The sequence below is a fragment of the Sciurus carolinensis genome, chromosome 5, assembly GCF_902686445.1.
Source record: "Sciurus carolinensis chromosome 5, mSciCar1.2, whole genome shotgun sequence".
NCBI lineage: Eukaryota > Metazoa > Chordata > Mammalia > Rodentia > Sciuridae > Sciurus > Sciurus carolinensis.
The window spans coordinates 175504030-175517536 of record NC_062217.1 but is presented as its reverse complement, the minus strand read 5'-3'; the positions used below and the strand labels follow the sequence as shown (position 1 = coordinate 175517536).

The window sequence follows — 13507 nt, the reverse complement described above, 5'->3', positions numbered from 1 at the left end:
CGGTCAGTGCCAGGCCTGTCCAGGCCCCTCACCCCGCAGCAAGAGCTGGCCGAGGCGGGGCAGACATTCCTTTGACTGATGAGGAGACCAGGCCCCAGGCTTGTGGGCGGCACCAGTGGAGACGGCCTGAGGCAGGGATCTGCCAGCTGCCTGCCCTGAGTGTGCCCGTCCGCCTTACCCTCCCGCATCTCCTCCCCCTCCCTTCCGCCCCTCCCTCCCAACACAGCCCCCATTCTGACCACGCACCCCGCGCTCTACTTCCTGAGGCTCCTGCCCTCGTGTGCAGCTTCCTCCGCGTCCGGGCCCAGGAGCGCCCTTGGCCATCGGGCCTCTGCAAGACGCTGCTGCCACCGGAAGCCTCTCCTGAAGCCTGTGGGTTTGCAGTGCCCTGTGGCGCCTCCTGCTGTGGGCCTGCTGCATCCAGTGGGGTCCTTCCCTTCAGTTTAGTTCTCACTGGGTTTGGTGAGCACGCTGATGGCTGGCCACGCTGGCCACGCTGACCACGTGCACTCTGCCCTACAGTGCTCTGTGCTCGGCAGGGGGTGGGCAGGTCCTGAAAGCCCCTGGGCATCATCCCCCGTCCCACTCCTCTGGGTCCTGGGGACCCGCCTGCTGCACTCACTGCCGCTCAGGGCATTGCCCCTCCTGGCCCTGCGTGGAGGGCCGTGTCCCAGGACCCTGCCGGCTCTGTCCTTCCTCTAAGTGGGGCACACTTGGGATTCAGACTTGGGGGACTACCCTAAACGCCACCAGAGTGGCTTTTTGTGAGCTGCACAGATGCAGGCCGTCTGGACGGGCATCAGACTGCTTGCAGTGTCGCTCTCTGCAAAGCCCTTCAATGAGACGACTGTTTGGACAAATTCCTGCTGGTGGATTTCGTTTGCTGCCTCCGTGAGGGTGGATCTAAAGTTCCCTTCTCCTTTAGAAGCCAGCCAGGCTGAGTACCTCGTCTGGGAGCTGGGCAGGGCAGGTGGTTAGGGGAGGTCCTGACCCTGCTGCCGAGAACTTGAGACCTTCCTGGGCTGCTAATAGCAGACTCGGGAGGGACCTGGGCAGACCTCACGTTTGCTGCTCCCTGGCCTGAGCTGCGTTGGAGGGCAGGAGCGTAAGCTGTGGTGCGTGCTTGATGTCATGGTCAGGGGCTCTCACCCCAGCCAGGTGATCAGGACCAGGCAGGAACCTGTTTGTCAGGGTGGGTCAGCAGGTCTGTGGGTCCCCCATATAGTCCCCAGCACCCTGAGGACTAAGGCAGGGCCTGGGCTGGTGGTTCCTCGGAGCAGAGATGCTGTGGAGGCAGCCGTCTAGGAGGGTCTTTGGTGGTGATTGCAATGTGTGCCCTGCCCAGGGACTCCACTCTGCTTGCCTCGAGGTGTCCACCAGCCACATCTGGGATTCCTGTCTCACCCAGGACTTCTCTATGGCCATCTGGGGGCCACTGTTTGGGACTCCCTGTCCATGTGGCTGCCCCTCCTGGTAAGACTTAGGAAGTGGGCAGCATAACGCTCAAAGCCACAGGTCCCAGTGGCCTGGGCTGCCGGTAGAGACCCCACCTCCCCTGCCCTCACCGGAAGCTGAGGGCTGGCGGGAGGCCACAGGCTGGCATCCAAGCTAGCAGCATGCACTCTCTTGCTTGCTGGCTCAGCTGGCTTTGTGCCCACGACCCCACCAGGTCTCCTTCCCCGAGAGCTCTCCTTGCCAAAACCCTGGTGGTGATGTGGCCGGGGTGTCTGAGCGTGAAGTCTGACAGGGACTCCCTTATGCCTTGGACCTGCTGCACTGTGTGTTTCACCTTCTCTCCAGCAGAGACCCCAGTTGGAAACGAGTGCTGCTTCTCTGAACGCGGTGTTTGTCTTGGCCAGGTTCCCAGGGGTGGGTGCTTGGAGCTCTGCCTTGTGCTGGCTGCAGGGCGCTGCAGAGGGGGCATTGCAGTGGGCTACCCTTGGGCAGGAGGATGCCTACCCTGCCTTCTGTAAGCTGCAGTGGGTGTTTGGTGACACGGTCAGGTGCTCCCGCCCAGCCAGGTGGCCAGGAGCTTGTGCATCATGGTGGGTCAACCCGTCACCCCCTCCCAGGTGGTGCTGGATGGGATTGCAGGCACCCACAGGCTGGTGGCTGGGACTGTGGCCCAGTGACTCCAAGCGTCCCTGGAGGTGCATGAGTGTCCTGCTGCAGCCTCAGCTTTGCTGGAAGGCCGAGGCTTCCATCGAACCAGACTCACAATCGTCTTGTGCCTCTCTAGGAGCCCGGGAGCAACTGGGCAGCAGCAGCCGGCCTGGTGTGCCCTGGGTGGGCAGAAGGTCCCTGGCCCAGAGCTTCCCAGTGCAGCCCCTCACCCCCGGCTGCACCACTGCCTGCTCAGCCCTGGGCCCCTCATGGACACCCCTGTGGTCCTCCCTGTAGTGCAGACCCCAAAGCCAGTTCTGTGCACCCCACCCCACCCCGGATGCTGAGGAGCACCTCCCGAGGAGCCCACAGGTGCTTTGAGTGTGATGCTGCCTGGCACCCCTCGTGCAGTCATGCTGGCACAGTGGCCAAGGACCCGAATAAACAGACCTCAGCAGTGGCCAGCAGCGCAGTGCCCGCCGAGGGTCCTCACAGCCCCTGCAGGGGATGTCCTCTGAGCGCGGCTCTTCGTGCCACCAGCTTCACACGGGGCGAGGTGGCTGGGCTTGAGGAGGACGACGCGCTTGGGACTCCCTGCTGGCCAGCATCACAGGGACCCCCACCGCCAGGTGCCCCCTCTTGCTTTGTTCTTCCCCCAGTTGTGGCCCCGTCAGCTCAGGCTGAGAGCACCTGCCTTCCCTTCGTACCTGGCAGATTCAGGGAATTGTGCCAGGCAGCAGCGGTGTTCTCCCCCGATGGGGTCTGCGGGCTGGGTGGCCCTGGGCGCCTCTGGCTGTGGACACCTCCTCCTCGGTGGCCCAGTCTCTGGTGTGCTCAGGCTCCCTGGGGTGCGGGCTGGGTGGCCCTGGGTGCCTCTGGCTGTGGACACCTCCTCCTCGGTGGCCCAGTCTCTGGTGTGCTCAGGCTCCCCGGGGGAGGAGGCCGTGATGCAGCTGGTGGTTGAGGTGCCATGGGGAGCACAGGCCACGGAGGTGGGTGGCCTGGGTCAGGCCTGGGCTGCACTCTCAGGGACTGTGCGAGCTCAGCACACGGCCACGGTTCCTCTGAATGTGGGCCCCTTCCTCGGGGGCCTCCCGATCTGGTCACCTCCCCAGACGCCTTCCTCGCCCCACCCGAAGCAGCTTCTCCATCCACCCAGTGTCGCCCAGGCCTGCACTGGGTTCATCAGAGCCTACGCGGGTGAGGGCCAAGGCCGCGTGCAGGTCCTCCGTGGGCATGCAGCCCTGGGGGTGCCGGGATCAGCTGGCGGGTCGTCCCCAAGGCTGCCCAAGCCCAGTGCTGAGCTGCATTGCGCTGCAGGGCAGCAGGACTCTGGGAAGTCTCAGGAGCCCACTTGCTGGGGGTTATGCTCACCACGGCGTGTCCCTCACCAGGGCCATGGCGACCAGCAGGCCCACTGCAGGAGTGACTGGGCCGTGCAAAGCCTCTGTTCCTGTGCCTCTCTGTTACTGATCAGGGGCCGTCACAGCCCCTCAGGCCGTCCAGTATCCCAGCAGGGCAGACCCCCTCCCCACCCCTCTGGACAGGAGAGCTGGGGACAGCACACTTCCACGGAATGGGCAGGCTTCCCTGACTCCTAGGCTTGCCTGTCCACAGGCCCTCAGGGGCGGCAGGTGGCCTTCTGTGGGGGTTGCCGATGGCAGGACTGTAGTGATCCAGTGGTCCAGTGCTCTTGGGGGGTGCGTTTCCTCTTGGTCACCTGTGTGCGGTTGTGGGCCAGGTGCCCGTGCCCACCCATGATGGTCCTGAGAAGAGGGGCTGCTGGGCCTGGGCCCTCCCCTGCCTGGTCTGTGCTTCCAGCTTGCACAAGAGCCAGAGTTCCGCCTGAGCCCCAGTGAACCCCCTGCGGGGTGGAGCAGGCGGGCCTCTGGCGGGCTGTGGGTGCTGAGGGGGCAGCTGCTGGGGGCTCGTGCCCGGCGTGGGCCTTTCTCACCTGTGGTCCTCTGTTTCATTCCGCAGTGAACTTTGACCACTTCCAGATCCTGCGTGCCATCGGGAAGGGCAGCTTCGGCAAGGTAAGGCGGGGCCTGCAGTGGCCAGGGGACACGCTGGACCTTGAGCTGAGCAACTGACCACCCTCCTGCTTGCTTCCTCTTCTCTCCTGGAGAAACCTCCCCACTGGGCAGCGTTGGGAGGGTGTGGGTACCTGGGGTGTCAGCGTGGGCTCTCTGGGCCTGGAGGCCAGCCAAGCAAGGTCTGTCATCACGTGACAGGACTGAGGCTGTTGCCCGCACCAGGGGCACTGAGGCCAGCGCTGGGCTGACAAGCTTCCCTCAGGGAGGCAGTGGCTTGGGCCTGAGGGGCGAGCATTTTAGAAGGGCTGCGTGGGGCTGCCGCTGCCCTGTGTCCTGGAGCCCCTGTGGCGCTCGGAGGCTGTGGTGGACCACACTGGAGCCCAGAGGCCAGCTGCGCCTGCCCACTTCTTCAGGACATGCAGATGACTGGACCGAGGGTGCGTGGCCCGAGTGCCTCCGTGTCGGAGGCCCCACAGAGCCCCCACGGAGCCCAGCGGTTCCTCACTGTCCTCCACTCCCTCCTGGCCAGCTCAGCTGCCTGGTTGCCACCTGGTGGCATCTAGAGATTGGGGTGACTCCAAGAGGCCCAGGTGCTCTGAAAGTCTTGGCCGGCCTCTGTGCTGTGCGTGCTGCGGACGCTGAGCAGCGCTTCCTGTGCTGCCGGGCCTGGCAGACGGCGGCCCCTCCCGCCCCACAGCTGCCTGGACGCCGAGTCTGTTTAAGCTCCTAAGCCCTTTTTAATAAAGGGATTGCTGTCTACCAGAGCCGACTGCGCAGGGTATCTAAATCTGATTAATTGCCTCCATTTCGTGATATCAGGAGTGATCGCTGGTGGTGCTGGGTGACGGGGTAACTCTCAGTTGGGCAGCTGAGCCCTTTGAAATACATCAGGGAGGGACGTTGAGAAGGTCTCTGGTGTCAGGAGGTGTCAGTGGCCTCTGTGGTTCTGGCCTTCGTAAAGGTGGGACCTTGGGGTGAGGACCCTGAGGTCCTGGGATACCTCTGTACTCCTGTTCTCCCCGTGGAGCATAAGCTCTGTCCCCAGGGCCACAGAGGGTATGGGGAAGCACCAGGGTCAGGCAGGTGGGGACACGCCTCAGCCCCGGCAGCAGAGGACAGTGCTCTGACCAGGTTCAGGAGGACTGACTGAGACAGGAGACCAGGCACCAGTCATTCAGAAATAATTCAGAGGCTGAGGGGTGCTGAGCTGCCTGCAGAGGGTCCGGCAGGCCCTGGGGTGCGTCTGCGTATCCGGCTGTGCCTCACGGGCTGTTCCCCCGGGGGCTGCACAGGCCGCCTGCTCCCAGCACCTCCACCTGCAACTGCTGTGTGGGCGGGCATCAGCCTGCAGCACCCACTGAGGCTGGGCCCCTTTGGGGCTGGTGGCAGAGTCAGGTCTGCTCCCAGCCAGCGTCCCTTTCACTTACCGCAGCTCCCGGAGAGGGAGTATCTAAATTTGTAGTATCTGGTCCTTGGCTTCTGTTTTTCCATTTCTAAAACACGGTGGTGGTCACGGTGCCGTTTCCCTCAGCCGCCTTCAGGAGCCTCCCACGCAGACAGCAGGAGCACTCGAGCAGCAGGCTCTGAACCTCCTGGAGCAGAGCTGACGCTCCGTCCCCTGCCCGCCCCGCGGCCAGCCTTCCACCTTCTCCCTGTGATTTTGACCACTCTGTTCAGGCTACAGCCAACACCACAGCCTGGGGGCTGGAGCAGCAGGTCTCAGAGTGCCGGGGTCTGCAGGCCAGCTCGATTGCAGACTCAGGGTCTGACAGGGCCGGTGTCCCAGGGTGGACAGCGAGTCCTCGCTGTGCATCACGCGGCGGAAGGAGGCGGCGAGCTCTCGGGGCTCCCTGTGATCCCCGTGAGGGCACAGATCCACTCGCCAGGGCTCCCCCTCCTGGCCTCAGCCGCCTCCCGGGGATGAGGATGGCAGAGGCAGGGAGACCCTCATTCTCACTGCCCTTAAGTGGCTCGTGTGATCGCCGTCTTCCATGCTCACTGTATTTCAAGTAGCGAGATGTCCTCGGTTCCATCCAAGTCGCGTGCGTCAGAATCCCCTCCTTGAAGGCAGAGCAGTGTCCTGTGGTTTGCAGCAACCACCTCCTGACTGATGGACACCTGGCTGCTCCCACGTCCTCGCTGCTGGAACAGTGCTGCTGTAAACAGGGGCACACAGGACTTCCTGGAGGCCCTGAGAGCCGCTCCTTCCCCGGGTGAGTGGCTGGATCAGGGCGGCTCTGTGTGTGCCTCCAGGAGCCACAGGCCTGCAGCCGTCTGCATTCTACCAGCAGGGCTCCAGGTGTCCCGGGTCCTCACAGCACTTGCTAGGAGCCTTCCTGGAGGGCTGAGGTGCTGTGTCCTGTGGTTTTGAGTTGCCTTTTTCTAAGTCTGGTGTGAAGTCCCCTTGATGAGATTCTCACCACTGAGGAGGAACCATCCAGGTGACAGGACCCCAGACCTCTGTGAGGAGGGGGACCCGGCCCCACCCCTCCTGTTGGGGCATTGGAGGCTGATCTCTTCCAAGGTTTTCTGCCCAGAAAGAAGGCACTGTTATTGCTGGGAGCAGAGTTTGGTGGGCTGTCTGCTGTCGGGGCACAAGCTGGGCATGCAGTTGGTGCTCAGATGTGTGCCTCGAGTCTGAGAAGCAGAGGGTGGAGATGAGAACCAGAAGGGCCAGCTGTTCCGAGTCCAGCCAGGCTGACCTCGGCACTGACCTGCCCTGGAGCCGCCCTCTGAGTGCTGGTTTTTCAAGTTTGTCCCTTGTGGAGTAAGACCTGTGTGCCTGGGGGTCACCTGCACAGGGCAGCAGGCCCTGGTGGTCCAAGTGTCGGGACCTCAGCTTTCCTTGCCAAGTCAGAGTTCTGAGAAGGTCTCAGAGGAACTCCGGGTGGCTCCATGGGACGGTGTCATTCCCGGGTGGCCTCACTCTCCTGCAGGCTCTTGCCACTCCCTGGTGTGACGGGTGTCCCTGAAGAAGTGGGCCGTGGTCAGACCACCCATCACCTGCAGCCTGGAGCATCAGGTCACGGAGCCGGTGCTCCAGGGAGAGAGCGTTGGAGGTCAGCCACTGCTGTGGCTTGGGGATGAGCTGGGAGATGGTGTAAGGCCTTGTCCTTGGGCCCTAGGGGACACCAGGAGGGGCCAGGAGGCACAAGACTGCTGCTGGGACATTTCCACCCTGCTTAGGCCCATGTGGTGAGAGCCCGCAGGGCCCCCAGCCCCACCCCCGCCGGACGGAGCCTACCCTCCCCAGCACTGCCCGGTTGTGTTTGCTGTGAACCAGGGGATGGAATTCCAGCCCTAGCCACCGGCGCCGGGCCTCACTGTCCCAGGGTCAGTCCGTGGATGGCCAGAGTGGGTGGGCTCTGAGCACCAACATTGCCTCAGTGGAAGACAGGGAGGGCCGCTCGGGCAGCGGAGGACGCAGGCATGGTGAGAGGGCCTTAGAATCGCAGGGGGTGCCTTGCGTGTGGCTGACCCGGGGGAGGGTCTGCCTAGGCCCCGTGTGGAGAGCATCCGTCTCCCGGGGAGGATTCGCGGCGGTGAGTTTGTTGGGGGAGAAATCCTTCTGGTGCTTTCTGGAGTTCACGTGCCTCCAGCTCCAGGTACTTGGTACCCAAAGTGGCAGTGTTCCCACACCCGGCCTGATCCCTAATGTGCCCCGGGACTGCCTCCCCTCATGCCAGGCAGCCCTCCTCACCACGCTCCCCACCTCAGGAGGGTCTGAGGAGCTGCTCCCTCTGCCGGCGGTCCCCTCAGTGCACGGGACCCTCCTCTGGAAAGCCCCACCGTCCTGGGGAGGCCCCCATCAGCTTCACACGGCCTGTTTCCAGAGATGGAGGAGACGCCCAGATCATGGGGCCTTTCCCACCCACAAGCTCCAGCTTCCCAGCTGGGTCTGGCCAGTTGCTTCGGTCCTCCCTGGACAGTCGCTGTCCACAGAGCTTGCCCCATTCAGGGATGCTGTCCTCTCCACACCGCGTGGCTCTGGGGGCCGAGTGTCCTAGTGAGCTGCTCCTCCCTCCCTGCTTCCTCTCAGTCTTCCAGAAGTGCTGCTGTTGGCCCAGGCCCGTCCTTCCAGCTGAACTCTGGAATAAACTTCAAGGTGAGGGGCAAGCAATGAGGTCTGCATTGGGATTGCCCTCTAGGGTCCATGGAGCGTTGGGTCGACATCCTAAGGTCTAGGGACCTGGCTGCTTTTGTACAGCAGGCCTGCATGCTTTCCTGTGTCCACTGTGTCCTGCGGTTGTGGCCACTGCTGTGTCATGTATTGAGTCTCGCTCTTGAGAATGAGGGGTCTCTTTTGTCCAGCTTCTTAAAAAATATTTTTAAAATTTTTTTTAGTTGCAAATGGACACAGTTTATTTATTGATCGATTGATTGTGGTGTTGAGGATGGAATCCAGTGCCTCACACGTGCCAGGCAGGCACCTTCCACAGAGCGGGCCCAGCCGCTTTTGCCCAGCTCTGAGAGGCTGCTGGACTTGTGCATCTGCCTGTCAGTCCTGCCCTCCCCTAGCCCTTCTGAGTCCCATGTTCACCTGCCCCCTGCCTTGTCCTCATGCCTGAGGCCAGTGGGGTGGGACCCTGGGCATAGCACTTGCACCCAGCCTGGGGCGCAGGTAGGCTGCTGTTGGCTTCTTTGCTAGCTTGTGGGCACTTGCTGGGCATAGCAAGCCCTTCTCCAGGTGTGACTTGGGGTATTTGGGGCTTTCGAGGAAGGAGACCCCTTTTGTGTGACGTGACAATGTGCTCCATGCTGGAAGCGAGGGTGTCCTCAGTGCTGCCTGCAGGCTGGGCCAGGCCCTGCAGCTCCTCCTGGAAGAGAGCGTGGAGGCTCCTGGTGGGCACATCCACTGGTAGGCACATCCAGGGGTGGGCCCTGACCTGGATGGACTTTTTCACAACTGACTTGGGGCAGTGGGCACGAGTAGGTGTTTTGGCAGAAATGTCTCGCACCCAGCACCCTGGATCCTAGGCTGGTCTGAGCTCTCCTCTGAGTGAGCTCCTCCCTCCCCTCTCTGGCACCTTCATGGGCTCCCTCCCGCTGCTGCCTGTGCACCTGCAGCCCGTGGCATCCCTCCTCCCTGTGGTCGCTGCAGAGGCTGACCTGAGCCCACACAGGTGCTGCCAGGTGGGCCTGCCTGCTTCTGCCTCTCCCCTAGCCCAGGCTCTCAGGAGTAGATGGGACCCTTCTCCAGCCGTGGGGCCTGGGGACCCTCTCCTGTGCAGCCATCGGTCTGAGGCCCCAATGGACACTGTCAGAATGGCAGAATGGCTTTTAAGGGGAGAGAGAACGCACAGACCAGCCCTGGGAGAACGGGCCAGGCACGGGGCAGAGTTTCTGTGCTAGGAACGAAGGCCTGAGGAACCCCTGTGCCTGCTGCGACCCCAGGTCCTCGGATGGAACAGGAGAGAGGTGCGTCGAGCCAGAGAGCCTCGAGCTGGAGGCGCCTCTCCCACCCTGGCAGGCCAACCTTGCCTGGTAGGTGACAGCCATGCTAGCCGGCTCTTGGTCACTGAGACAGGCACCTGAGGAACACTGCTTAGAGGAGCAAAGGCTCATCTGGGCTCATGGTTTCAGTCCAAGGGCAGCTGGTTCCATTGCTTGGGCCTGAGGCGGGCAGAACGCCATGGGGCAGGAGCTTGGGGGAAAGCGTCTCAGCTCACGGCAGCTGGGAAGTAGAGAGAGTATGGGACGGGGACAGAGGAGACCCTCCCAGTGGCCTGCTTCCTCCAGCCAGGTCCTGCAGGTAGGTCCACCTCCTACGGTCTCTACCACCTTCCAGTGATCCGCTGCATCCATCTGTCAGTGCTTATCCACTGAAGAGGTCAGAGCCTCATGACCCAGTCACTTCCCAAGAGCCCACCTCCAGACGTTGCTGTATTGGGGTCCAAGCACATGAGTCTTTGGGGGACATTCTGTATCCACACCACAGCACCGTGGTAACCACGGTGACTGGTCTTGATCACCCCATCAGGAGTGTTGCGGGGACAGCTCTGCTGGGCCAGTGGCTCTCAGGGTCCAGAGCAGATGGTTCTTAGGGATTCTGTGCTATAGGCAGAGGTGAGCTGTGGCTGCAGAGAGCTCAGAGTGTCTGGGTTCTGGGGTGTGGCCTGGCGTTGGCTCAGAGTTGTGGGACTCGGGCCACCAGGGCTCCGCTTGCAGCCCACACTCGGCCCTGCTCTGCATGGGCTCATGCCCTCAGGATGCAGAATGAGCAGCTCCATCTGGAGGCAGCCTGGACTGATCCAGTGTGGCAAGTGGCTGTGTCCTTCATGTTCACCCAGGGAACTCTGAGACCAACAGGTGAAGGCCAGGTGTGCAGTGGCCCACAGAGGCGGGCAGTGTGTCCTTTGCCATCACTGTGCAGCCTCTCTTGGGATGTTCCCACCCAGATTCCAGACTCTGGGTTTAGAAACCCACTCGATGTGCAGGGATGTTAGGACCATGGCTCTGTAGCCCGATCTCACCATGCTGCAGATAGCATCTGTGAGCTTGGGAGGCTTTGCTACCAGCAAGCCAGAGGTGGCCACCAGCCTTGGATGACATTCAATAGCATCTGTGAAAGTCCTGCAGCCACCAGCTCCGGCCTCTCCGGGGCCCTCCTGCCTCGTGCCCTCTCACAGCCACCCCACTGAGCCCACCCACCCACTCGGGACAGACTGAGTGCTCACCAGCAGATGTCCTGAGGTGACTCCCTTTGGCAGATCTCAGAGCAGCAGTGTTCGTTGGCAGACTAGTTGGGATCTAAGACAGTTTGATATTGACTCTTGCTTGGGTTTCGCTGGTCGTGCTGCTTGTAGTGATTGTGTGTGTATGTGTGTGTGCGCGCGCGCACATGTGTGTGTGCACGCGCACACGTGGCCACGTGCTGGTGCTGGCTGAGGCATAACCTCTCCCCGTGGGACCACAGAAGCAGGTGGGCCTGCTCTGGAACCAGCGAGGAGCTACAGAGATGCAGAGTGGGTACGTGCCCAAGGCCTGAGTCCTGCCCAGGCTGTGGGGGAGGCCCTCAGCCTAGCTTGGCCCCTTAGGTCCAGCTTGGTGCTGGGTTTTAACTCTGGCAAGTGAAACAAGATCTTTCCTGCTTAGGACTCCAATGGGAGGTATGTGGCCTTGGGGTGCACAGTCTGCCTTGTGAGACCCCAGCTGTCCCTTCCTCTGGGCCCCAGAGCCACAGACCTTGTAGGAGCCACCTGGGCCTCGTCCCTCCCCACCAGAGCCTGCCTTGTGCCCTGCCTGAGGCTGCTGGCCCCCTGCTGGCCTTGTCCACACTGCTGCCCTCTTAAGGGGGTTCCCACAGCAGCCTTTCTCCAGGAAGGTCAGGGCTGATGTTTGCAGTGGCCAGAGGTCAGAGGGGCCAGTCAGAACCAAGAGGAGCCAGAGGGAAGTCAAAGGTCACCAGGAGAGGTCAGACCATAGTGGAAGGGGCTGGACCTGGTGTGAGCCTGTCTCCCTGCCCAGACCTGGGACCCTGTTCTGCCGGCAGCTCTGCTGAGCCTGTTTGCTAACCAGCAGCCTCAGGCAGGCCCCTCCCACCCGGCTTGCTGCAGAACTGCCTTTGCCAACGCTGCAGGGTGAGGACGCCAGCGGCCCTCCACGGAGCGTCAGCTAAGCAGGGCAGGGTGCTTGTCGCGTGCCCCTGACTGGGCCAAAGCTGGTGTGAGTGCGCTGGGCCGCCTCCCGGGGTCCCCTGGGCTTCATGTGCTGTAAATAGCCATTTCCCTCTGCGGTCTCTAGAGGAGGGCTATGTGTCCACCTGTTCTCTTCCCTGGACAGGTGTGTGTATGTGATGGTGTCTGCCTGCCCTGAAGCCGAGGCAGTGGGGGCCACCCTGGTCTTAGTGGCATGGGAATGCTGAGCCAAGGTGGTCCAGCTGATCGCCAGGGGCAGTGAGGACTCAAAAGGCAGCTTTACTGGTCACCCGTTGTTCATGAGTCTGGAGGTAGTTGTGGGCCTCAGCTGGCTCTGAGTGGGTCTGCAAAGGCCCTTCTCTGCTGGGGGTTTCCAGCTACCCCTTTTGTCCCCCCCCTTGCAGGAACCTGGTGACAGTTAACAGGTGCTAGGGCTGCATGAGCCTTGGTCAACCCCTGCCAGGGCAGCCAGTCCTCTGCTCATCCAAAGTCTGACAATCCAGGCCTCCCAACAGCCCAGAGCCCAGCATCAGAGCTGACCAGCACTCACCTGCTGACCTGTCCACTGTGGGCAGCAGCCATGCCGCTGGTGAGATCCAGGTCATTCTGTTCCCAGAGTCCACCTGCTTTTGCTCTCGCATCACTGGGAGTCCCCGGGTGTGTCCCTTTCCTTCGGTCCCTGCTGCTGCTGAGAGCTGGCTGTGGATCTGGGTGGGCTTCCCTGGGTCAGGCGTGACTTTGAACTTTGAGCCAGGCTTTCTGGAAGCTGAGTTCTTGTCAGGGACCTTGTGTCTGCTTGTGTCCTGGTGCCGCTGCTGCTGCTGAGTGCCTGCCTGTCATCCCTTGGCTGCACCCCGGGCTGGCAGGCCTGCCTTCCTGCAGGGAGAGCCCAGTCCCTCTGTCCAGTTTCCAGAGGCGGCTGGCACGCTGGGCAGGTGGCTGTGCCCGAACCCAGACCTCTTGGCTCTGTTCACGCTTCCTCCTGCCTCTGACCCCTGCCTCCACCCTGGCTTGGCCAGCAACAGTGTGGCGCGGGTTCCCCTGGGTGGTCCAGGGCGCTCTCCTCTCAAGATCCTCGTCACACCCATAGCCCCTTTGCCGGGGAAGGTGACACAGTTCCAGGACGGACGTGGGCACCTTGGGGACTGTCACTGGGCCTGCCGCACGTGCCATCATCCGCCTGCACGTCAGTGTCCTGCTGGTGGTGACCGGCCGTGCCATGCTGGCCTCTGCCTGCTGCAGCCTTTCTGCTGGTGCCTGGGAGTGGCTGTGTGGGTGGGGGTCTGCACACGAGAAGTTGCCAGGCCCTGGGTGGCACACCCACCCTCCACGCGATGCCTGCCAGCCACTACCAGGTGCGTGGATCTGTGCCAGCCCGACAGGCACTTTGTCTTATTGGCTGTGCTTTGCCTTCTCCTCGACGGGCCGGGCTCCTTCCAGGTGCCGCAGGCCCCCGCCTGCCCTTCACGCTGCCCGAGGCGGTGTCCGGGTGGCGTGCTCGCCCTGCTCCGACCTCAGGGGAAGCCTCTCGAGTTGCCCGGCCTAGCGTGTTTACAAGTCGTGCTTGCCCGTCCTTTCCAGACTGCCCTGGCTCTTGGGTCTCAGCTTGTTATCCTGCTTCCATTCAGAGATGTCCTGTGTTCCTCTGTCACTTCTGGCCTTCATTTGCCGTGTTAAAATTTACACCTTTGGAACATGTTCTGGCCTGCAGTGTCAGAAACGGTCAAATTT

The 13507-nt window shown here is 62.3% G+C and overlaps 1 protein-coding gene across 5 annotated transcripts in view; it reads left to right on the top strand.

The window, feature by feature from the left end:
- Positions 1 to 13507, top strand: part of Stk32c (serine/threonine kinase 32C) — a 75017-nt gene that overhangs the window by 37782 nt on the left and 23728 nt on the right. For 4 of the 5 annotated variants that reach the window (XM_047554450.1, XM_047554449.1, XM_047554452.1 and 1 more), the window contains exon 2: positions 4084 to 4139. In XM_047554450.1, coding sequence (XP_047410406.1) covers positions 4084 to 4139 — 56 coding nt within the window. Of the gene's footprint in view, positions 1 to 2678; positions 2733 to 4083; positions 4140 to 13507 lie in introns of those variants that run through there. The other variant, XM_047554453.1, reaches the window with a different exon arrangement.